Source organism: Podarcis melisellensis, assembly GCF_964234715.1.
Source record: "Podarcis melisellensis genome assembly, chromosome: 1".
Classification (NCBI taxonomy): domain Eukaryota; kingdom Metazoa; phylum Chordata; class Lepidosauria; order Squamata; family Lacertidae; genus Podarcis; species Podarcis melisellensis.
Window position 1 is genome coordinate 91,600,416 of NC_138528.1, and position 26,777 is coordinate 91,627,192.

At 38.4% G+C, this 26,777-nt stretch overlaps 1 protein-coding gene across 16 annotated transcripts in view; it reads left to right on the plus strand.

The window, feature by feature from the left end:
- The window catches only part of KALRN (kalirin RhoGEF kinase), a 483,631-nt gene that overhangs the window by 276,786 nt on the left and 180,068 nt on the right, over window positions 1-26,777 (plus strand). For all 16 annotated transcript variants that reach the window (XR_014171512.1, XM_081924435.1, XM_081924445.1 and 13 more), the window contains 3 exons: window positions 503-634; window positions 3,498-3,728; window positions 17,932-18,054. Coding sequence is in view for 15 of the 16 variants with exons in the window: in XM_081924435.1 (XP_081780561.1) it covers window positions 503-634; window positions 3,498-3,728; window positions 17,932-18,054 (486 nt within the window). In the remaining variant the exon portion in view is untranslated. The remainder of the gene's footprint in view (window positions 1-502; window positions 635-3,497; window positions 3,729-17,931; window positions 18,055-26,777) is intronic.

Below are 26,777 nucleotides of genomic sequence, written 5' to 3' on the forward strand. Positions count from 1 at the left end.
GAAAGCTTCTATACAGTTAAGACCAGCACTAATTTTCCTCTTCTCATTCTGTGCTATCATGGCCTAGGATCTAAAAACATGTTATAGGTATGCTCAGTGGGTTAGGTGCACCCAAGGGGCTATGCTATACAGCTTTCTTCTCTCTCTCTTGCTCTCTCTCTCTCTCAAAAAAATCAAAAAAAAAAATCTGCCTTCTCCATTCTGTTATTTTTGAAACTCAGGGAGTTGTCCAAAACCATTGCAGCACTGACAGGTCAGGGGGCTGCTGATTGATTATCATAAGTTCCGTGCCCCCTTGGGTACACAAGTTCTGTGGGTCCTGGTTTCCACTCAGAAAGTGAAACTTTGTTTATATGCTTGTTTGTCTCACTCTACTTTTGATGTGCTATGATGTGTAGTACTTCAAAATGGCTCTCCTGATAATTTTAATTATTATTATTTCCTCCTGCTGCTACCTGTCTATTGCATTCCTGTAATGTCCTTTTGGAATTTCTTCTTGCAGTTCCTTTCTGGTGTAGATGCCTGGTGTAAAATGTGCAGTGAAGGAGGCCTCCCCTCTGAAATGCAAGACCTTGAACTGGCCATCCATCATCATCAGTCCCTTTATGAACAGGTCACCCAAGCCTACACGGAGGTGAGTGTTTACGGAACAGACTTTAATAACCACTAGCAGGTTAGACAGTGAAAATTAATGAAAATTGTTGGATATGCCTCTGAGGTGTGGAGGTATTAGCTGAGTAATATGTAGGACATATTTATCTGACTTTTCATTTCCATGCTGATGTGACTGTTTAAGCACCTTAACTAATGAGTCTTCTGTAAGCAGACAAACAGTGGAACCCTCTGCATTGCAATAAACATCTACCCCACTTTCTCCCCAGAAAGCACTTTATAGTATTGCAGTCTGAGCACAATTATTAGAAAATAAGCCCCACTGTACACAGTGGGACTTAACGTCTGAGTAACCATGCCCACGATTGTTCTGCAAATTAGATACCAGGGCTTGGAATTCTAACAGTAATTAAGTGAACCTGTGGTAGAATCTCAGCACAGGGTGAGCTATGTGACAATCACATCTCAAATAGTCCTCAAAGGTCTCTTGTCCCCTGCTTCTGAAGATATTCATTCATTCTTGAAGTGATGAATATTCTCCAGTTTTGCTTGTTCATTGCATTATTGGTGAATTTTAATGATGCTTGAGCGGAAGGAACTCTCTTCAGTGGGTAGAGCTGCCAGATGATTATCCATATTAACCCCTGCTTCTTTAACTATTCTGTTAGTACTGTCTACGTCCAGCCTACTATTTTGCTCTCTTCTCAATATAATGAGTAAACATTATACTGAGTCACCTAATTCATGAAAAGCAGACTGAGAGGTGATGTGCCAGCTATCTTTAATTATCTGAAGGTCTATCACGTGGAACTTGGAATGAGCTTGTTTTCTGCTTCTCCAGAGGGTAGGACCCGAACCAATGGATTCAAGTTGCAACAAAGGGTATTTTAATAAAGCATTAGAAGGAACTATGACAGTAGGAGCTGTTTAACAGTGAAACGGACTCCCTTGGATGGTGGACTCTCCTTCCTTGGAGGATTTTAAGCAGAGGTTGAAGAACATCTGTCAGGGATTCTTCAGCTGTGATTCCTGCATTGCAGAGTGTTGGACTAGATGATCCTTTGGGTTCTTTCCAACTCTATGATTCTGTGTAACATTATTGTGATCTTAGCTGCCTGCAGTGCTAGATTGCACAGTAAGAAAAACTGTGAAACACTAGACAACCACCACTATCAACTTCTGGTCTAAATATCCATAACTAGCACAGTGTGTTACCTACACAAATTAAAACCCAAACTCTGTTTTGCTTAAGTAACGTTCTCCAAATAATTTGCACAAAGTAATTAATTTTTTTTAAAAAATTCTATACTGCTTTATATTTTTAATAAAAATCTCAAAGCAGTTTACAGATATATCATTAAATTGTATATATCCCTAGTACAGTGGTACCTCTAGTTACGAACTTAATTCGTTCCAGAGGTCCATTCTTAATCTGAAACTGTTCTTAACTAGAGGCGTGCTTTCACTAATGGGGCCTCTTGCTACTGCTACGCCGCCGGCACATGATTTCCGTTCTCATCCTGGGGCAAAGTTCTCAACTCGAGGTAACTCTTCCAGGTTAGCAGAGTTTGTAGCCTAAAACATTTGTAACCTGAGGCATTTGTAACTCGATGTACCACTGTAACTGTGAAAGAGATGATAGAAGTACAGAAGAAGGAGATAATAACTTGTATAGCTGTTGTTTTTTAATAGTGTGGATAGGGATCATGATTATGGCAATAAAAAGTCACTATACCAATAACATTTGGGCTATTGGGTTGGCAAACTGAAAAGTTTGGGAACTCATGCCCAAATACAGGGCATGTATTGTACTGTATACACATTATCTTTAAAAAACTAAATCCTTAATTGGCTGCTGGAAAAACAAAAACAAAGTTAATAAAAGGCATTATATGCATTTTAAAAATAAAATAATCTCTAAGCAGCAGTGCAAAAATGCACATGTGTGTTCCATAAAAGTAAGCCAATTTAGAACTCTAGGAGGAAAACTTATCTCTTTTCAAAGTTCTCTGATGATGCTTGCAATTAGCAACCCAATTACAATTTGAACTGAGGGGAGAATGAATTCACCCACTAGTTTGATTGTATAGCCCCATTTTCAACTTATGATACAATACACACTGCAAAGCTGCTCTATAAGTGTATTTTAACCTTGAACAATCCTTGTAAAATGCAAATCACTGACATAAGACATACATGTATTTTTACTTCTTAAAGGGAGCTCTGGAAGGCTTAAATGGCAGGTAGCTGCTTATTTTCTAAATAATTCTTTCAAAACCCATTCATTCATTTGCAGGGACTTTCAGGACTCACATAATTCATGTTCTTTTTATTGGTGTTTCTATGATATCTATAACAACATTATCAGAACAATTTTTTTAAAAAGCACTGAAGGAAAGCCATTAAACCAAGTATGGATTCCCACTGTGTTCAAAATAAAGTAGTAAATACTGTATGTAACAAAGTACCTAGTGAAGTTCTAATTTGCTTGAATGTTTTCATAATAGGCTTGAAGGAAAATGTTTTAAGTACACTCTTTTGGGTGTGAGCCTGCTGTGTTGCATCTGTATAAATTAATGGCAATTCCATTTTTCCATATACAGTTTTCACCAACATTACAGCTTAGAACAACCCCCACTTATAGGCAGTTTTTAAAAGGAAACACTGAGGAGAATTCACCCATGTTTTCTTAAGAAGAAAGTGAAGTTTGTGAATTAAGTGTCTGAACCTTAGGAATAAATATCCTTCTGAGTTTGCTTTTTCACAGGGAAAGAAAGAAAAAAAGTGACCCTATTTAATTACATATGTATTTTTAAAACACAATTACCTGAACAATTTTATAACATTAAACTTGATGGATTCACCCCCCCCCTTTAATCTTACAGGTAAGCCAGGATGGAAAGGCTTTGCTGGATGTCTTACAGCGTCCCTTGAGTCCGGGGAATTCGGAATCTCTTACTGCCACAGCTAATTATTCCAAGGCTGTTCACCAAGTTTTGGATGTGGTCCATGAGGTCTTGCATCACCAACGGCGTTTGGAGAGCATCTGGCAGCACAGGAAGGTCCGGTTACATCAGAGGCTTCAACTTTGTGTTTTCCAGCAAGATGTTCAGCAGGTAATGTAATTTCTCAGGCATGTGAAACTGAAACTTGGAGATTAGTTCATTGTGGCCTGAAAATTGGCTTGGAGTTTCATCTGGAAAGCCTCATGAAACAATATTTCTATCACCTGATGCTGTTAGGCTGATATACTGAAATATAACAGCTTTCATAGACTTTTACCATATCATGTGCCACCATTAATTACAAAATTATTATAGGAAAGCTTTTAGAAATTATTTTGGAATTTGTCTTTGTGTGTAGGTAATTAGCTGTCAAACCACTGTCTATGCCTGAAGGACAGTTAATTGAAAAAAGCAACAGTGAGAGTGGAATAAATTATATCCCTAGGTTATTACCTAGATGATTTCAGCATTATATAATCACGAGGGGTGTGCAGAAAGTGAACTGGAAATCATTGTTTACCTTTCCTTAGAATATGAGAACTATGGCACAGTTGTCAAAATTAACAGGCTGTTGAGCTGGTTTTTACATAACATGCCTGGATTAATAAACCATGGAGAAGTAGCCAATATTGTTACCATATTTTTTGCTCTATAAGACTCACTTTTTCCCTCCTAAAAAGTAAGGGGAAATGTGTGTGTGTCTTATGGAGCGAATGCAAGCTGCGCAGCTATCCCAGAAGCCAGAACAGCAAGAGGGATTGCTGCTTTCAGTATGCAGCAATCCCTCTTGCTGTTCTGGCTTCTGAGATTCAGAATTTTTTTTTCCCTGTTTTCCTCCTCCAAAAACTAGGTGCGTCTTGTGGTCTGGTGCGCCTTATAGAGCAAAAAATACGGTAATTTATTTCTCTGCGTTGATACTGACCTATTTGTCTTATGTGGACCATGGAAGGGTGATGTTGGCAGATAATGGTATGTACAACATTTAAATATGAGCAGGTGGATGAACTCTGGTTATGGTTGACATTATTAGGTCCAGGTGTTGCCAGAGCAGACATAGGAAAAAAGTTGTCCTAAACAAACCATAGTCTCTCAACCTTAACCTCGCCTCCTCACCTGGAAAGATCAGTGTCAATATTACAATACTTACAGGGTTGTTGTAATGATTGTGACAATATAATGTTGGTGAAATGTTTAAACATTCAAAAGCTCAGTTAAATTCTACATATCATCATGATCATCACCTTTGGCACCACTTCTGTAGGCTGCCCATTGTCCCCACCACAGCTGTTATTTAAGATATCACAGCTGCCTCTAAGATCTCGATCTTCTTTTCCCAACTTTCTTCTCCTTTCCTCAGCAAGTAAATGTTCACATTTAGGAGTTATTGTGCAGAACCAATATGTACAAGAAACACAGAAACCAATATTGATTCAACAAAACTGGGAAATGTGTCTTTAATCCTTTCTAAATACAGTGGTAAGGAAATACCCTTTGTTTCACTAGAATACAGAGACAGATGTTTGTGTTTTCAATTACAGTATTGATTTGGTTCTCAAACCTTTACACTAATCTTGCAATAAGATCTGCATGTTTTGAGAAGGCATAAATGTCACAATGCATATATTTCGGTGTGTAGTGCTACAAATTGCTGCCAGTGGCTTAGCTTCTATGCTTGTACAGATTTCTACATAAATGGAAGTTTATATTATAAGAGTAGTGATGGTAGATCCACACATACTAGCGATACATTGTGAAATGTGCTATCCCCCACCCAATCTGCTGATGTATGCATGCACAACGGAGATGGTATTGCTAAGATACTGTACATTGCAAAACCAGACCCATGCCCACTTATATGTGGCATTATATCACTATGTTTTCTGGATTGCCAGAAATGACCCCATGAACCATGATTATATATTCATTTTATAGGTCTCCTCAACGGCAGTGAAAAATACATGAAACCCATCAATAAAAAATTAAACATGTAAAAATAACCTCAAACACATCATCAGAAAGAAACATAAAGCCACATTATAACCACAAAACTGCAGAGCATATTTTTCTGTTCCAGAAACCTTTTAACTGGGGAAAAGATAGGTTCTCCATCCTCCAAGTTCCTGAAGCAGTGCAGCAGCCAGCCAGACCTAGGCAGGGAGTTCCATAAGATGGAGCATAGGATTATAGGGAGCTGGCTTATGCCAAGTGAGACCATTTTTCAATCTATTTTAGCACTGTTGATGCTGACTGGTAGCAACTCTCTTGGGTTTCAGGCAGGAGTCTTTCCCACTGGATATACCAGTTACTGAGCCTGGGACCTCTTACATGCAAAGCATGTGCTTTGTCATTGAACTATGGCTTTTGGCACCTCTATAAAGAAACCTCAATCCCGCCTTGCCTCATGTCTATGCATTGTCAGGGGAGGGAGGGCAGCATGCATATGAAAGACATGATGTGTTTGCATGTTACAGGAACATGTGCAAATCCCCTTTGAGACATCTCAAGTGGTACAGCATCTGTTCACTTTGTGTCCATCTTGGATATATTATCCCTAGAAAGTTGGAGAGGATTCCAGTGGGAAGAGGGATACTAGGTCTCAGAATATGCTCTTCCCCCTAATATTTCAAGCATAAGCAAAATGAAGAAACCTCAGTCTCAGGGTTACTAGCATTGGTATCACAAACAGAGGCAAGTGGACTCGTGGTGGATGCATTTTGACAATGTCTTTTGAAGGTTTTAAAGATGTGGCAGCATCTCTGTCCATAATTAACAAATGAGTTCTTTTTGGTTCTAATCACTGTTTGATGCAGTAACTGAGAAAAGCCATCTTGTAAGTAGGTCTCTTATACTACCTGGGGATAAAGGGGTGGAGGTGGGTAGTGAGAATATGTGAGATATAGATAGATGGAGATTTGATCTGCCATTCAGTATAAGGTAATATTTGCCAGAACTGCAGATATTGGTGATACAAGGTGAGACCTGAATCATCATCATCATCGTCATCATCATCATCATCATCATGGTGATGGTGATGGTGATGATGTTGCAGTATATCCTCATCTCCTAATATAAGTGCTCTAGTTCAAGGTTCTATTTAGCCAGCAGCACCTACCTTTTGGATACTATATTATATGAGTCTCTGGGAAGTTATACACTTTCCTCTTCCCAATTTCAGTTTTAATTTTTTCTTTTCCAAATGATACTCAACATACATTTACTGAAAGGTGTGTTTAAAACCTCTGATTAATTTTTGCTACTCAGTATAGACCTTTTTTTAATGTTGCAAGGCATTGGTCCAATAATATTGCACAGGTGACTATTGATGTTAGGCTAAGCAGTTAATAGGCTTCAAATTCTCCACAGCCTGCTAGGAAGCTAAATAAAATTATTCCAAACATCAGACAATGATGCTTAAATAAAGCTCAGTGTAATGCCACGAAACTCTGTTTTTAAATAATTTCATTTTCATATAATGATATTTCCTCAGGACATTCTATAGGGCTCATTATTTAACCATACCCTGTCATTTGCATAATTTGATTTGAACTTTCATATGAAATTAGTCTCCATCTGTAATTCTTTTCTCCTCCCTAGAGTTGCTAATCAGAACAGATTACTCTGCTTTGTGCTTTAAAGTGGCTCTCATTAGAGAGTTACCATTACCCTTACTATTTTTCAATATCTATTTATTGAACAGTATGTTAACGATCCTATAATTCATTTTTAAAATATAGATTATTAATGTTGAAGTTACATGCTATGTGAAGAAGACACTTACTTATTTCCTCAAATCTCCTGCCAGTCAGTTCCATGGGTCACCTTAAGTTCTTGTATGAAAGTGGGAGAAAAACTTCTACTTTTCCACACTACTCATAACTTGCTAAACCTCTGTTGTATATCCCATTAGTCCTTATTTCTAAACTAAAATGCAACATTTAGTAAAATGTAACATTTGGAAAGGTGCTCCAACTACCTCATAATCACTGATGCACCTTTTTGAGTTCTAGTAGTGTCATTTTGGGAGATGTGGGATAAAAATATATGCAGATCAATATAAAATATAAATGTGGATAAAATATATGTGGCTTCCTGATCATGTATAATTTAGCCCTTATATCATTAGGTTAGATAAAGTGGAATATTTAATTAGAAAAGGTTAGGCCTGCACCAGATGTTCTCCATTGAACTTTTTTGACACATTTGGAGGAATGGGGATGATCAAGAGAGGGTAGTGAAAGGTTCAGGGGGATGGCCAAGAATTCCCTTTAAAAATAATTTAAAAGCAGCAAGTGGCTTGACTCCAAACTCTCCCAGCTGCCAAGTGGTTTGAAATTGGTTGGGTGCATATTCACTTCCTTGGCGACAACACTACATGGTGTCACAACACTACATAGTATCATTGCCATGGCATTATATATTAAGATTAATGGCATTATATATTAAGAAGAGGGCTGCTCCACTCATCACAACTGTATACATGGAGGGGCATATTGATGTCACCATTTTCAAAGTGCAGGGCAGCGTAGCAACTTGGCGTTTAAAGGAAAGGAACCCTCAGACATTTCATTTAATTGTAAGTAAGTGATCGCTCCCTCCAGAGCTAAATATTTGCACATAGGTCCCTAACCAACTTTCCTGAGAGACATAACTGCTGTGGAGGTGATGAAGGGGATCTTCTATTGACCCTGAGTTTCACAGGGCCTGATCCAATATAATTTCCCCTTTTCATATAATTAATGTCCAAATACAGAAGTAAAGGGGGGCAGGGAATGTTGAATTTCCCTTCGTGATGTCAAAAAGGTCAGAGGCAAGTCTAATGTGGAACAGTCAGAGCTTCCCACCCTGACTCACCAACATTCTGAAGGCTTTTGTCTTCCATTAGGCCAACAAGGAATTTTAGATAAAAGCAGCTTGGGTAAATCAGCGTTCTGCTGCATTACAGTTTAGAAGGAGAATATCTGTTTTTTTATAATTGAAATGTAAGGAAGGCTATTAGGTTATTTGAACATTTGGAGTTGGCATCTTGACCAATGCGTGGAAAGTAGATGTGGTTGTGGCAGTCTTGGAATAAAGAAGAACATCAGCACAAAGAAGTGGATGCTAATGTGATAAATTTATTGAATTAAGAGTTCTGAGCCTTTGGGTAATGCCACTGACTGGCCCCTTTTAAGCTATTATAAGAACTGTAAGGATTTTAAGTCTTTGTAAAGAAAAAGAAAAAAGAAAAACAACCAACAGCTTTCTGTAGAGTACTCTTGCTTCTTTCTTATATTCTGTGAGAGGGAACACATTTTCTATATTTCTCTGCAGAAACATGCACATATTCAGTTATTTATAGCTCATCCATCCACACACAGTTTGGAAACATTGCTATACAATAAGCAAGTTCAGCATTAAAAAGTATGGTTCCCTTCTCAATTGACAGTTTTAGTTACTACTCCCCTCTCCTGCAATTTATTAAGACATAATTATAAGAGCACAGAATATGATTGAAGGTGGCTGGGGAAATGTACAAAAAATGTTTTGTTTTTCTGTGCAGTATTTTTAATAGCACAGTTGGTGACATTTGTCACATTAAGTACTTAATCAACAAATTAGGAATTTACCTAGGGAAAAATATGGTATGTCAACAGGCAGTAGAGGTCAAAATGATACAAATTGTACATGGCATTTAATCGCACATGATAATGAAATAGCAATCTTTCAAGATACACATAACATTATCTTGAAAATGCTCCAAAATGATGAAGAAAACAAACTGGCCTTTTAATATTTTTAATGGATTTTCTGTCTGCCTTTTAGGATGTATACTTTCCTAAGGTGGGTTACAGCAGATCAATACAATGCAACATTAACATCCCAACAGGCTGAAAATGCAGGAAAAAAAGCATAATTCTTTGTAGTAGCAATCAAATATAGTTACACCATAACCAAATGCTACTGCCCATTTATTCTTCAGAAAGAATGAGCGGGTTGGTGGTGGTAGTCAGCAAAACCCTAAGCATGCCTGTGAAGGAGAAAAGATCAGTACTGTATTTGGGAAACAGAGACATGTGTCATTAGAGAAGTCAAGGCAGCGTTTATGGGATGGTGATCATAGCAAAAAATGAGTTCATAAAAATTCAGAAGTTCCATTTTATAATAGAAAGAGAATTTATATTAGGATGAAGCTCTTGCAGTTTGGATTGCGGGCTTATAAAAAATACCTACATGCTGACTTTAAGGGATTTCTTCAGCTTAATATTGGCAAGAGGATAAAGAAAGATGATTTAAGAGTCGTAATTGCCTCTGCACTTAATTTTCTTCATTAATTTAGTTGTGCTGAGCAAAAGAATATTGATAGGTCTGCAAGGTTGCTCTTCCTTTCAAGGAGAAAGCAGATTGCATGTTCTTTTCAGAGTCTTGGGTGATTATGTATGGGAGGTAGGCCTCTAAACACTGGTAGTGGAGGGGGGAGAGAAAGCAGGATTTGATTAGAAAAAATTTCATAATGGCTCATGGATTAGTCCCCAGACTTTCTAGAAAGAGCTGTTTGCAGTTCACTGTGTGGATATTTTGGGAGAAGATGCTGAGAAAGAGAAGGGCACATAGATGGTAGAAGAATCTGTAAAGACTTTTCAGTGTTACGATCCATCCCAGTAAGCTATGCTTGCATATATAAGAATTGTATGGGACATTTTTCATAAGCAGAGAGAATTTTCAGAGATAATTTATTACACGGTGCTAATAATGTCATGCCTGATGTGACTTTGAATTTAAGGCACGGTAAGCACTCTTTTGCTATGCATATGTTGTGGTTGTAGATTAAACAGATTCTGCTGATTAGTAGAATCAGCAGAATATTAAACTGAACTTTGGACCAAATTCTAGAGCAGCAGTTCTCAACCTGTGGGTCCCTAGATGTTGTTGGACCACAACTCCCATCATCCCTGAGCTCTGGCCTTGCTAGCTAGGGGTGATGGGAGTTGTAGTCCAACAACATCTGGGGACCCACAGGTTGAGAAAGGTTGTTCAAGTGCAAATTCAGCATCTGCTCCTGTATTCTCACTTTTGGATCTTATGGGACATGATAGGAGATGGCAGAAATGACTCCTCAAAATGACACAGCAGTAACTGAGGTACTGGATACTACTGCATATGTTGACAGTTCAACTCTAGGGATAGATAAAATGTGAGAACTGCAGCTCCCATTGTTTCCAGCAGCCTTTAATTCTGTGGCCAACATGTGTTCATGTGCCTGCTGTGGCATTTCTTGGACTCTTCCCTAGTACTCTCCTCACAACCCTGCTTCTGGTAAGTTGCAACAAATGTTGAAAATGGCATAGAGAGCTTCAAGAACACTATGTGCTGCATGTAATGAGGCCAATTTTCATATCCATTTCAGATTTGGCCAGACCATGGATAGTCTAGCGTATGATCAGAAATGTTTGAGGAAACATGTTCAGAGCTTACTGAATTAGATAGTTCCAGTTACAGATAGGTAGCCGTGTTAGTCTGCCATAGTCAAAACAAAAAAAAATTCCTTCCAGTAGCACCTTAAAGACCAACTAAGTTAGTTCTTGGTATGAGCTTTCGTGTGCATGCACACTTCTTCAGATACAGTGTATCTGAAGAAGTGTGCATGCACACGAAAGCTCATACCAAGAACTAACTTAGTTGGTCTTTAAGGTGCTACTGGAAGGAAAAAAGTGTATCTGAAGAAGTGTGCATGCACACGAAAGCTCATACCAAGAACTAACTTAGTTGGTCTTTAAGGTGCTACTGGAAGGAATTTTTTTTGTTTTGAATTAGATAGATTTGTTGCTTTGCTAGTATATGGTGTTTAAAGAGCAAGAAGTAGAGTGAACGTATTGCCTGCTATTATTGATCTCACCTAGAATTGCCCGATTCAGGGCACAAGCATATTGTTCCAGGTTACATAGAAAATCCAGGTGCAATATGAGCACCTAGCATACACACCCAGGCACTGGACCCCTACTGACCCCTATTTTTGACTATGTATCTGCATTGCAATTGTCAGGGGCACCGGCACACTGAGGGGCATTAACCCCAAGGCTGCATACCAGAAACAGACTGGACCAAAAGTTCTAATAAGATGGATAAAGACCTGCCTGGAGCTTTATCCTTACAAGTAAAAAACAAGGTGTAGCAGAATGAGTGTGAAGAGAATAGTATTTATTGATTGGTGCAAATATTTCCATCTAAAGCAGCATGTTACATGATGCTGCATTTACCTTGTCTTCTCTGATGGCCCTTAAGGGTAGCTGAATTACATAGCTTCAGGCTGGAATTGTTTAGAAGTGATGGATTTGCTATTGGCAAGCTAGTCATTTCTTATAAAACATACAGGAATCCTGTGGGCTGATGTTTAATTGTTTTTAACTGTCTGTACGACAGGCAGTATTTCCCCCTGATGTGGCCATTTGTCTGCAGTTTGAGCATCTACTACAGTTCTATCAGACATGTCTGTTCTGCTCTGAGGAATGGAAGGATCAGTGATGTTCTGTCCTGTCCTGGTGATACTGCTAGTATAAAACATTGCCACCTTACAATATTACAGATGTTAACCTGTAAAACTCTGAGCCTAATTTTGCAATGTCTGAAGGGGAGAAACTCTCTGCAAATAAATGTATTATTATATATCTGAGGAGGGACCATAAATCTGTGCCACAGCACATATTTTGCATGGAAAATGTCCCATGTTCCTTCCCCGGCATCTCCAGTTAAAAGGATCAAAGCAGATGGTGTGCAAGCAGCAAGACCTCTGCTTGTGACTCTGGAAGGTTGCTGCCAGTCAGAGCTGACCATAGTGGGCTATATGGGCAAATACTCTGCTCTGGTATAAGGCAGCTTCTTTACTGGTCTTTTCTTATTAAGATTGTAGATTGCATCCTTCTTCTAATGAGAGTTTCTAACACCTATTTATAATATTTTTAGGTCACTTGTAAGGGTAAAAGCCCTCTCAAGGTGACCTAAAAGATAAATCAAAGCTCAGCAAATAAACCCAGCAATAAACAACAAATCAGCAATCTCCATAACAATGTTAAATACAATAATTGAAACCATCAAGCCAATAAGCACCTCAATAGAACATCAAGAAAATCAGGTTTGTTCTCAGAAATAGAAGGGCAGATCTTGCAGTGCTGAGGATTGAAACTATTTATTAAGGTGTGTTTTGTCTTTGGTATTAATTTTTGAATTAAACCAGATCTTAATTTCTGTTCAATTTCTGATCTTATTTTTGTTACTAAGTCATTCACAGAACCTGTAGTGAAAATTCACTTACCGTCTTGGTTTTGTGTTTTATTAAGAAGTCTTCTAAGTGCCAATAAGAACAGTTTAGTTTATTTGTGACTCAGCTATTGTAAGTCATTAATAATGGCAGGAAAAGCCAGAGGATAATTTCCTTTGTATTTAGAAGTGTTTTTCCCTTTCTAATAGACCTTTATTTGACATTACTCTTCCATGATAAATGGGGAAGAGAAAAGAGGGGGAAATCTATTTCAAGCAGTGGCTTTTAAATAAACAAAAGGAGATTTTTTTGTGTGTAATTAAGTTGGTGAGCATTATTGGCATTATGCAGGATTAGGATTTAGTAAGCCTCCTTAGATTTTTTCCTCAAGACTTTTTTTCTTTGTTTTTTATTTTGTTATTAGCATTTCTGAAACTAAGGTCCTTCTAAAACTAAGAGGGTTGCATATTCAGCATATATAGTGCTGGACTGATATGTCGAACCCACTGATTTCCCTTTTATAGTTGTACTTTGGTTTTCAAACAGCTTAGTTCTTGAACATTTTGGCTCCCGAACACCGCAAACCCAGAAGTGAGTGTTCTGGTTTGCAAACTATTTTTGGAAGCCGAATGTCCGATGCACCTTCTGCGGATTCCAGTTGAGTGCAGGAAGCTCCTGCAGTCAATCGGAAGCCGCACCTTGGTTTTCGAACGTTTTTGGAAGTCGAATGGACTTCCAGAACGGATTCCGTTCGGGAACCAAGGTACGGCTGTGTTTTCCTTAAAAGGCAGAAGATTCCATAACATCTGTTTATTGAAGAAATTCACAATGTTCTCTCTACATTTTCATTGTGTATTGTAGCTAGACTGTGGATTTCAGCCACCAGAGAATGGTGCCAGTATTGCTTCTTTTTACTTAACAGCTAGGTCTTCTGCTGCTGAATGGGAAGCTTCCGCCCCAATCCATCCTCCAGAAGTACACTTTTGTTTGTTTGTTTGTTTGTTTAGAAAGGTACTGAGCTTGCTTCATGCTGTAGAATTAGGGTGCATTCTTGAGGCACTGTCCCCTCCCAGAGCTGTGCTTCCCACACCCTCCCAGTTTTTTGGTGGGATAATTGTCTCTTTTAATTTGTGACGTGCTAGTCAATGACAGCCTTCATTTGAGGAATGACAACTTGTTTTGAGAACAGGATCAATGGGACCCTTTGATAAATTCAGGCAGGGCAAGTACACAGCAAAAACCTGATTCTGAAGAGCCCTCCAAAGTCTACTTATTCAAGACTTTTCCTGGCTTTGGGTGGATTTTTTATGATCACAATCACCCTATAATTGCTTAAGTGATCCTGAAAAAACTCCAGCCTTTATAGTAACATAACCCTTCAAGAGTTAAATATTATAACTTTGTATGGACTAGAGTTAGATTCCACCCCTCTACCCATCAAATAGTAAAGAAATAAGCTTGTTTGCCTGCAACAAGAAGGGAGAGTTTGTTTATTCTGAATTTTTATTGATGCCTAGAGCAGGACTGGGTGCTTTCTGCTAAAGGTTGAAATAAAGAGATAACTTAAAGTGATCTGAAAAAGTATCTATCTTAAGATACTCTTTACTCTTTTAAAGCATTTACTATACAGTACTCAAAATCTTTTTCTTGAATACTTACTGGTAAAGGATGAAAATAACCCTAAAGGAATATAAACATTGTTGTGCACACTAAAGTTAGCTGGTTGGCTGGCCAGCTAGGCCTAATTTCTTATTTTTCCAATGTGTGCAGCTGAGCATGAGGCCACATTTTTCTGTGGACAGAAAAATAAACCAACAACCAGCAAAAATTCCAATTGCTTTTCATATAGTTGCCAATTAGTCCTTTGTAATGTAACCAGTTAACAAGTTTTCCATTGATTATCCAACAAGAAGGGAAATCCAAAAGTTAGGAGCAAGACGAGAAAGAGGGACCCTCAAGGAGGAATTAATGAACACACCCTAAATGATCCCCCCCTTCCCTTCATAGTGCATAGTTTTAAGCCAATAGAAAGCTTTCACATGTTTGTTCTTTTAGGGTTCACATGGGAACTACATAGCTGTTGCAGCTGACTGGTGCTGTATAGCTTTCCAGACATGTCCCTTTAAACCTTGAAAATTGTATAGCCCCAGTGACAAGTTCTTCCGGTAGTGGTAGAAAAATCATTTTGAAACTGTTTTGGCTCAGATGTGCACTGGAAGCACCCTCTGCTGGTTGTAATTAGAACACATCAATTGTGTGACCCAAGGTCCTGTAAATATTAACAATGGATGGAGATTCTCATAGTATCTTCTGTGAAGAAGAAGAGAGCTTGGATGGGGGCATCACTCTTTCCATTGACCATCACACACTGAGCATTCCCATATACTTATTGATGATTGAAAGTTGATAATGAATTATATTGAAGGCATGGGATAGAGGAAACCTCAATAAATACCTTGTTCAGAGTTTCCAATGAAGGACATAAAGTAGTGATGTCATATACGTCTGACACTACTTCTTCCTGCAAACAAAGAAGCCAAGAAAGTTACATCAGAGGTAAATTATATTTTGGCTAAGAATGCAATCTCCCCACCCCAATGAAAACATTGTGTGTGCTGTATCTTATATTCAAAATACATAAGAAATTGCATAGCTTCTTTGTAAATATATAGAAAATAATTATTTTCAATCAGTGGGAATGCCATTTAGATTTTCTCTTTATAATAAGCATATTTTAGGTCAATGGACATTTCCTACTTTCAAATAATATGGCTCTGCTTTCAACTTCCACTTTTTGCTTAGATTGGATTATAGTAGAGGATGTGAAGACTCCCTGATGAGGAGAAAGGATGTTAACAGAAGTATTAATAGATTTAATAACAGTGGAGCTAGCTAGCAACTGTTCAGTCACTCCTGTTATTACAAGCCATGTACAAATACTAGAGCAAAGACATATTAGAAGAAAAACCTGTCATATTTTGGGTTCTCTTATCTCATATGTGTAGGAGTTCATTCCAAGAGGGAAACTGAGGTGGCAGTTTCCTCTGATAAACCCCATAAAATGTTCCTGATCCATCAAACAGCAGCTACCACTGTATCCCAACATTAAGTAGGAGAGTGGACCATTTTCTTTTAGATTGGTATATGACCTACGTTACAAAATTCCTAAGTGTTATTGTACTATACTCACCAAAGAAATAATGCAAAGTTTATTTTTAAAATGCAGTTTAAAGAAGATCCTGTTCTGTGGAATATAAATGTAGCCTTATTGTGTGCATATTTACTCAGGAGTAAATACCAGGCAGAAAGGAACCTGCACATATCATTTACAGGAGGCTTGATAGTCATACTAAGGATTAAGGTACTTGATGTTCAGCTGTTTCAGCTTCCCAGGTGTCCTAGATGGAGGCAAGCCAGCTCAGTTTACAATCTGAGCCAGAAAAGACCTTTAGGAAGAAATGTTGCTCAGTAGGAAAACTACTATTTCTCCTTAGCACTACCTAAACAGAATCCACCTCTCTAGTTTAATATAGCATAGGTGGTTGCCGACAGACATCTTAAAAAAACAGCCTTCATGTGCTGGTTGGGACTGATGGGAGTTGTAGTCCAAAACATCTGGAGGACACCAACTTGTCAAAGGCTGTTATAAATAATAAAAGATCAAAAGAGCTTAGGCAAGAAGGCCAATGTGATACACCCCAAAGTTCAGAGTATTGCAACATACCTGCATGCTAGAAGCTGAAACACAGTTCAGGAAGTCGGTGTGGTTCTCATGACCAGAAGGGTTTCTCTGTAGGTTCTGATAGTGCCCTTTTCAGCAGACAAGGTAGCATTCAGGCTGGGTGGGTAGGTGTTTGTATATTTCATTGTAACATTCATTTTCTGTCTTTCTGGTTGTAGAAAAGTTTGCTCTCCGTGTTCTCAAGCATCATTCTATTGTTGGGTGGAAAGGAAGGCCAGCTAGTTGGTCAGCTTGTGAGAAGGGCTCCTGCTGCTTGTTACACATTCTGTCAGCTATCATGGTTCAGCTGCCGCTGGTGCCAGTTTTCTAGAACAGTGTTTCCCAACCTTGGGCCTCCAGCTGTTTTTGAACTACAATTCCCATCATCCCTGACCACTGGTCTTGCTAGCTAGGGATGATGGGAGTTGTAGGCCAAAAACATCTGGAGGCACAAGGTTGGGAAACACTGTTCTAGAAGACCTGAATTATGGCATCAAAATTTATGGCTACTACTGTTCTTCTGTAGCATTTATTTATATCCATGTCATCTCGAATCATCTGCATATATGGTATAACTGTATTTTATTTAAAAAGCATGGGCTTCTAATAATGGATGGATGCTTTTGATGTTACTTGTAACATTACTTTTTTTACTACTTGGGAGAAGCATCTTTTACCTGCCGTGCCAGAGGTGATTTATTGGGGGAAAGATAATATTTTAAACCTCTTGCATATTAGGTTTGCTGGGATCAGTTACAGTGAGTAGATTGGAAGCTGGTGTTACATTAACAACTGGTGTCGTCCAATGTTGTATGGTTTAAGACCTCAGCCTTAGACTCTTTAGATTAAACATTGAAACAGCCATCTCCCTTCTTCCTAAAATTAAATCCTTTACTATCAGTTCAGATTTATTTTAGATACTCTGCCTTGGGATAGGCTGCTCATATGAAGTGAATCATTGCACATCTAAGACACAAGAACTTGAATGGAAGGGCAACATAGTAGATGTAACTGTCTCCCCTATATGATGGTAGAAGTGGTTGTTTTCTTTTTAAAATCCCAGTAATTTAGAACAAATTCATTTCTGCTGCAAAACATGTAGCATATGGTGGAAATAAACAGATAACAGGTATTCAATAACAGCAATTTATCAGTAAATAGCCGGGGGGGGGGGTGGAGCCTTTTACTTTGGATTCTGAGTAGATTTGTCTCTGAATGGTGTTGAGTGTTAGATAAACTCTTCAGGCTATTGAATCCACTTATATGGAATGGTGTTGTTTCTAAGTACTGCCCACAGATAATTGGATGTTTTGTGTTGAACAGCCGTGAGAGATAATTGGATATTCTTCTTCTCTGTCCAGGTATTGGACTGGATTGAAAACCATGGGGAAGCCTTCCTTAGTAAACACACTGGAGTGGGAAAATCCCTGCATCGGGCACGAGCTCTTCAGAAAAGACATGACGATTTTGAAGAAGTAGCACAGGTAAGCAAGTGACAAATCTAAGCAAATTGCTTTGACAGAGGATACCATTGTACTGGTCTATTGTGTTGTTTCCAGGACTCTGAAGTGCTCTGAGGTTTCTTTTCAAACATGTGAAATAAACTGTTTTGTTGGGATCTTGGGGTGAAAACCCATAATGTTTACAGGTTGAGTGCTCACTGAAAAGAGATGGAGGAAACTTCGAAGTACAGTGCCAAGAGAGTCTAAATTTAGATTAGTGTTCAGTCTTTCTTTTTCCTTTTCCTTTTCAGTGTGGAGATGGTAGATGCAGTAAAGTGGGTAGCAGCAGAGCAACTACAGGTTTTCTTGGATTATACACCCTATCTCAGTCCTTTCCATGCAGGATTCTTGCCTGATTATGGCTGGAAGCAACTTTCACAGCCTTGGTAAATGATTTGTACCTAGAGGATGGCTGGGGAAATGCTGTTGATCAGAAGCATTTGAGATTGTACATTGTTCTCTTGCATCATTTGGCTTGTTGCATGGGGATGTCAAGGCTGGCACTCCAGTGATTTAGTTCATTCTGTCTGTTCATACTTAGAAAGACTAGGAGAGCCCAATGGGAGTTAAATAAAATATAAATAACTTTCATATTTGGCCAGTGTAATGTGACAATGACTCAGGAGTTGTAGTTTACATGTGCAGAGGCATGATGATATTTAAACTGTGTTTCACCAGTTGTATTAACTGACTGTGGTCTTCTGGGACCAGTTCAAGACTTGACTGATAAAGCTTTAGCCATTCATGGTCTGGGCATATCTAAATGATTGACCATGATATTATCATTTTCTCTCTCTCTCTCTCTCTCTCTCTCTCTCTCTCTCTCTCTCTCTCTCTCTCTCTCACACACACACACACACACACACACATATATATATTTCCATGGGAATCAGTCCACAAAACAATTTGATGTCAGAATAAAGCATAATTCACAAAAAGCACATCAAAGGAATTACTGTTGTTGTACCTTTTTTATAACTAAGGCAAAAAAGAAAAATAGTACACATCCAATCATCATACTAGCCCTCTCTAACTCTAGGTTCTATAAGCTGCAGTAACCACAAAAACTACCTCTCATGCTGTTTCTCAGTGTGGCTTCTCGTTGGGCATCCAGCTTATTCAGTCAACATGGCGCTATCCCATTCTCCAGAAGACATTAGCTTAGCCTCCAGTATGATGGCTTCAAATTACTTCACAGTAAGGCTTTTCATTCTCACAGGTACCAGTATGTACCTTTGAAAGTCAATTTAGCAAAGATAATAATCTGAAGGATCTGAAAGATCTTAATAGTCTATTCTTCTTACTGCTATATTCTTGAGACTAAAAGATGTTATACCATCTCTTGGTTTCTTCCATTGGCTCCTGTTTATACATTCAATCTTATTGTCATGATTAATTCATCTCTTCCTTGGCATTTACAGCCAGTGGATAGAAGTATGTCTCTTCTTAATTGAGACTTCCCATAACATACATATTGAATTCCTTTGGGCTACTTTTTGATTACTTAAGCATCCTTAAACCCTCCCCCACCCATCATTTGACTACTTATTAATGAACTTCCGGAGAGTGTAGAGGTGTTCTGGTCAGAAGAGTAGCTAGTCAAGAAATAAGGGTTCACTCTATTGGGTGAGATATCACACCATAATTCACCAAGTAATTAGCACCCAGTTGTTTGTACCACATTTGTAATAGAAACAACACAAAACAACCTATTTTTTGTATTGGTATTTGGAAAAATATATTTGGTTTCATTTGGGAAAGAAGTAAGAGAACACAGGAAGCTACCAGTCTCAGGAAGAAGGAAAGAAACCTTCAGGTGCACAAGCGACAAGCTTTTATTGAGCCCAATGCATTTCAAACTGAGCTCTTCCTTTAGGGCACTATGAATATAAATAATATGAACCTGAAGAAAAGAATGGGCATATTCCTCTTGAGTATGCTCCATTATAAATGGAACATATTGCTGATTTTCAAAGTGCTATAAGACACTTTCATGTTCAGAATGTGAGATGTTTGGCTTTTGGAAGTGAATATGAATATGCATGCACAATAAAGGTTTTTTTGCATATGCCCCAACCCATTATATGTGTGCTAAAAAACATCTTTACTGCACATCCACATCTCTGTTTGCTAAGTTTTTATACTTCTTATTCATCTTATTCATTTTATACTTCTTATTACTTTTATACTTCTTATTCATCTGCCAGGAGAGTCCATTTTTCCCAGCCATAATGAAACTATGTGTGTGTACTTTTTACATCTCATCCTATTATTTCCTTCTAGCTAGTCTCACTGTCTCTACAAACATAATATCTCCTTCAGAAATCTACAAATCCCAGTCTTGTTTTTTAGGGAATCCTGTTACAAAGTTATTTTAATGCAGAATGTTAGGTCCCCTGATGGGAATTCATGAAAGCTTGATCAGAAGTAGAAAACAGGGTTAGAGATTCAAGCGGAGTATTTTTGTTTTGGAAACTGATAATAGTGCTTTGACATGACTGTTTGAAAACTTGTATATAAGGTTATTTAAGAGAAGGTTTTAAAGGGACTGTAGAGGAGGGCAGAGAAACATCCTTCTGTCTCTCCTGTCCTCTTGCTTCATGTGGATAGGAACTGAACATCATGGCAGGGAAGAAATGGGAACAGAAGGGCTTTCCTGCTATTCTGCTCAATATCAAAGACTGCTTTTGCCAAGCCAGAGAAAACCAGGGGATCTCCCTGTCTCTTCTTTCTATATGTGAGGATGCCAAGCCAGAATTGTAAATTTTTAAAATCCTATTCTGTTTTTAAAATAGGTGGCAAACATCCTGGATACAGGAAAGAGGGTTTCATAGTTTCGGGTTTGTAATATTTTGCTCTGTCGATCCAGAATGTCAATTACCGTTTCAGAACATGGCTCTTCTTCCCACTATTGACCATATCCCCCTACTGACTTCAATAGCAGCTTGACCTGTGCCTTGTCTCTGGATAGATTTACACAATTTACATGAGAATCTTCTTACTAATTTATGGGGAATGTCTGAAATGTGACCGCTGAATGCTATGTGTCACTCTGGGACATATATAGCTTGAAACCAGGAAACTCCCACATTGTATCAAAGGTTAAAGGTTTGTGAAAATAATACTCATTTCTTTGGAAAAGTGTGATAGCAAAGTGCAGAGGCCAGACATTTGTCAAAGCTAGGATTCCTTTGAAGAATTGTATCTTGTGTTGGATATAATTTATTATGTGGTTTGGGAAGGGATTTCTATGTTATCCACTGGTTGCTTGATGATAGTCACTTGTTTTGCTCAAGCTATCTGTCTGTTTTCAAAGTTAAATGTTAACTGTGTAGATTTAGGACTATAAATGGGTGGGGGAATATAAATGGGAGGGGCATTTTGTGAGGTCAGATGGAAGTACTCCTTCCCATAATTTTTATATTTATATTTCTAATTATTTTTTTAAAAAATAATAATCACAGCTACAACCAATGTTCTTCAAATGTGCTACAGTTTGATAATCAAGCCACTGATCTTGCTGTGAACCTGGTCCTTCTTCTCAGAAACTGTAATATAAAAGTCTGAATATAAAAGGTGATTTCTTGCTCTGTTGATTCCAGAGCATAAGAAATACTGAATGATTAAGACGTAACTCTGAAGTATCCTGGATCCCCAGAAAGGTCTCTGAATTAAATCTGATCCTTAAAAATGTCTCTCCAACTCCTCATTGCATTTGTAGTGCCCCTGATATTTCCTCCCTGCCCCCTCTGCTGTTGCATTAGATTTATGAGTTCATTCTGATGACTTGTTGTGGCTTATTTGCATCTCAAAAAACCTGGGCACACAAGCAATTAGTTTGCATGACTAGTATAATATGGGAGCCACATGACCATGGGTTCCTTCCATTTCCCTTGTGGGAAATGAAATTGTCAGCAAGGCAATTGAGTTTGTTGGACCTTACATTCTTGGCAGAGCTTGAGTTCCAACAGACATCAGGGTAGTTGAAGTCTCCCATGACTACTATAGCTCTCCTTTTTGAACGTTTGGTAATATTCAAGTCCTCAATCTGGCTTAGAGGTCTATAGCAGACAGCCACAGTAAGGTCACTGTTGTTTCCCTCTCCTACAATTTTTACCCATATATTCTCAATCTGCTTCCATGCTCTCAAGTCATGGATCGCTTCACAAGTATAGACTAGACTGGATGGATTGGAGGCTGCCTGCACTTGATGGGGTTGCACTCCCTCTGAATGAGTGAGTAAGTAGCTTAAGGGTATTCCTGAATCCTTTGCTGTTGCTTGCGGCTCAAGTGGCCTTGGTGGCATGAAGTTCTTCCATCACCTAGTGGCTCAGCTGTGCTACTGTCTGAACAAGGATAGATTAACTTCTGTTATCTATGTTCTGGTTACCTTCAGAAGGCTGCCTGGAATTTGGTGGCCAGATTGCTCAATGAGGCAGGGTAATTTGGTTTCCAGGCCCGATTCAAAGTGCTCTTCTTGACCTATAAAGCCTTAAATAGCTCAGGACCTCAGTGCCTCAAGGAGTGCCTCTCCCCATATGAACCAACTCTGGCTCTGAGGCTCTTCTTCATGTACGCCCTCAATGAGAAGTCCGGAAGGCAGCAACACAAGAATGGGCCTTTTCTTTGGTGGCTCCGTTTGTGAAATGCTCTCCCCAGTGAGACTTGCCTGGTGCCTTCATTATAAATCTTCAGGTGCTAGGCAAAAACGTTTCTCTATAACCAGACCTTTGGCTGATTAAACAATCTATGGCCTTTTAAGTGTGTTTGTGGGAGGCAATTATTGTTTTTGTTTGTTTGTTTGTTTGTTATGTATTTTGTATTCTCATTTTGTATGTTTGTTATGAACCATAAAGTGATATTCAGTTGAAGGGTTGCATACAAATCTCATTAATAATAATATGTCTATTAAGGATTGGAAATATAAATAAATTGTGTACCTCTTTATCAGAAAAATAACGCTGTTGCAATGGATAAGGGATGGTGATTAGAATTTGTATTTTTGGTCCTGCAGATGGCACTGTCCCTGCATCTAGATGTCAAAAGTCTGACCCAGTGGCCTCATTTTAAAACCAACTTAGGAAAGCATTGTTTGAATAGTAACAGGTATCTGCTAGAAAAGTGCAGTATTCCCTTCAGACATTTCCATCCTTGTCTAGACAGCTTGTTAATTTTCTTGCTAGAAGAGGTTAACAGCTATCTACTTCATACTTCCAGAAGCCAGCTCATTTTTTAATACAGTATCACCTTTCTCCCTTTCCCCCCATAATGCATGAAATTAATTACACATTGGATGGATGGATGCATGACGGTATTTGCACAAATCCAGCATTTATTAATTAAATTTCTTTAAACCCTGTGCATGCAATTCAGAGAGGAAGACACAAGCTTGAACAGGAAATGCAACAAGATTTTACTAAACCTATGAGGCACTAAAAAATTTAAATGAAATGAAATTTGACATGTGCTGATGATATGGGCAGAGCCTTTCAGTTGTTCTTAATGAGGGAATTGAAGACTGTACAAATTCAAGAAAGTGCAGTTTGACCCTTTCCTTACATTTCAGAAATAATGTAATGAGGCACGCGTGAAGACTATGCCATGAAAATGGTCACAGGTGTATTAGCTAAGTGATAGAGCCTCTGCTTTGCCTGTAGAAGGTCCCAGACTCAGTCCCCAGAATCTTCAGGTAATTCTGGGAGACATCCCTGTCTGAAATCCCAGCCAGTCAGTGAAGGCAGTGCTGAGCTAGATGGACCAATGTTCTGACCCAGTATAAGGCAGCTTCCTTGTTTCTCAAAAAGCACGTTTGAATATAAAATAGGAAACTGAAATCCCTACTCCCAGTTGTGCACATGCATTTCACAAATCATTCCACTTTAATTTAGTAAATTAACTTTCTTATTATTTTTCATTCTGAACTGATTTTTTTTCTTCCTGTAGTCCTTATACACAAATTCTACTTTGATTAGTGTCAGCACCAACAACAAAACACATTCTTGTTGGGGTGGGGGTGGGGGGGACTTGTGTTACTTTTGGTTTGTTGATAAACAGGACAAGTCCTTAATTGGCCCTCCTCCTGTTAACTAATTCCCACACACTTTGCATCCATTAGCAGTACATAGTACATTCTGTGACAAACTGAATCACATTCTTTCAGTTAACATCTGCATGCTCTTTCATCTAATTTCACAGACTGATATGCATAAGATGAGTATAGCAGAGAAGAACACCCACCAGATGTGCACAATGTAACCCCATCCTCACTGCTTTCCTGTGTCTTTTCTTACACATTACCTTTATCCTATGCTCCTCCATTATTGAAAAATGATAAGAGGCTGCCCTCAAGGCTCCCTGAGCCTTCCAGAATGGGAGGGGAAAGGCAAATGCTCTGCCAGAAAGTCAGTGTATCATTCCCTCTCCAGAAGGTGTGAAGGGATGCAGGGGTGGGGAGCTCATTCATGCTTGGAAAGGCTCCTTTGATGAGAAGCTTAATCATGGTCCATTGCTCAATTATTTTTTATAACAAAGGAAGGGGGGCAGAGTGGAAAGATCTGCTCAGGTGGTTTGCAGACTTTCAGACATTACAACTGGGCTGTCAGATATATCAGTGAAAAAGCAGCTCCAACAGGAAGGCTGTAGAATCTTATAGACACTGCAGACAACTTCTGACTTATTTTTCAAGGACATGTTCAAGCTCTTCTAAGGAATTCCTGGGATTCCTAGCTGTAGCAAAAGACTGTCTTGGATTTTGTTGTTTACCAAGAAAATACATGTCAACTTTATTGGGCAAGAAGTCTTACTCCTTTCCTCCTTCTTGGGATAGATATTTATCCATGTTTGGCTTGAAGCACCACCAGCCTGATTGAGTAAGGGTAGCATTTGTATGTATATTTGTCTTGGAAGACAACACTTTGTGTTTGGTAATTATTTGGTAATCATTTTTTTAAATGTATTTTAAAATATATGAAAGAACACTTCTGATTGGTAAAAATACACTTCCAGCTTTGCTTGGCTTTGAATAATGGACCAGGTGCAAGTAGGTTGGAACAGAGATTGTACCTACTGAGTCACTCTACTGAAATATGGTGGGTTGAAGCCTCCTGCCTTTTTGTCACCTGGTTCAATGACTGCTCTTGCCTTGTCACTGGAGGGATGAGAGACTAAGCCCTACCATGTTACTATGTAGTTGTTTGACTCGATACAGTGTCCTGGCCTTGTCTGGCTTGAAAACAAACATAGCTGGGGACTGAGTAAGATTATTCCTCATCAAACTATTATTAATAATAATAATTGAATTTATATACTGCCCTATACTCGGAAGTCTCAGGGCAGTTCACAGAATAAAATCAAAATATAAAACCACAAAATACATAATAAAAATAAAAACAACAACCCAATAGCACCTCCTCCAAAAACAAAACAAAAACTACTGCATTTTAAAAGGGCATAGGATGTCAATTAAATCAGCCAAAGACCTGGTTAAAAAGGAATGTTTTTGCCTGACTCCTAAAGGTGTATAATCAAGGTACCAGAACTTCCCTGGAGAGTATTCCACAGATGGGGAGCCACTCACGAGAAGGCCCGTTCTTGTGTTGCTACGATCTGGACCTCTTGAGGAGGAGGCACATGACAGAAAGCCTCAGAAGATGACCTCAGGGTCCGGGTAGGTTCATATGGAAAGAGGCAGTACAATCTCTGTTCCAACCTACTACACAGTGATCTAGCAGGACTCAGACTTCTTCCTTCATCTTTGGTGCTCAATTTCCACTTATTGAAAAGAAACTCTCTCCTTTTTTTTACCCTGTGTGATAAGCATCAATTGCTAATGAATAAAAAACATGAAACATATTAATTGACATAGTAATCTGTTCAGTCAAATAAATGCCACTGACTTTTTAGCCCGTGGTGGCTTTTCTTCCTGTGACCTTTTGAAAAATAGTATTTGCCATTTCTTTTTCTTAGTAGTGAAGAAACCAATTTATGCCCTCTTGTTCTTTCACACATAAAATAATTACATGTGTGTACATTTGTAAGCGTGCCATTTTGCAGTCTGTAGGAAGTTTTCCAGTTTTTGAGATGGCATATTTTATCAGTTTCAAAAGATTATTATTTATTGCTTATCACAGAGAAGTTATTAAGCTACCGGTAATTGAAATGGAAAACTGGTTTTGCCTTAGCTTGAGTTGCTTCAAAGCAAGATAAAGCTATTTAAGATATTTGTTTATTTCTGGTATTTATACCCCATCTTTCCATAAAATATATAATCAAGGCAACTTACAAAAACCATCACTTCATAAATATTGTCAAATACAATAAAATAAATTGTAAACTAAAACATGTTGGTGATTTATTCAATTTGTATACCACCCTCCTTCGAAAGATCACAGGGCAGTTCACAACCTAATAATACAAAATGAGAACACAAAATAGAGAATGAAACAAAAACAAACCAATAAGCCCTTCCTACGCAAGCACATTTAAAAGGCCATAGAATAATCAGCCAAAAGCTGATTATAGAGAAACCTTTTTGCCTGGTGCCTAATATTACTAGCATCTTTGAAAAGTGGCAGCAGTTTAAAATTATTTTAAGAGCATGCAACAAAGCTCCACTGGGTGACAAAGCCGTAGGCAAACCACCTTAAAAACATATTATGTTACTATGGCCTTTTGGGGCTAATTAACATCTGTAAATTGGACATTGT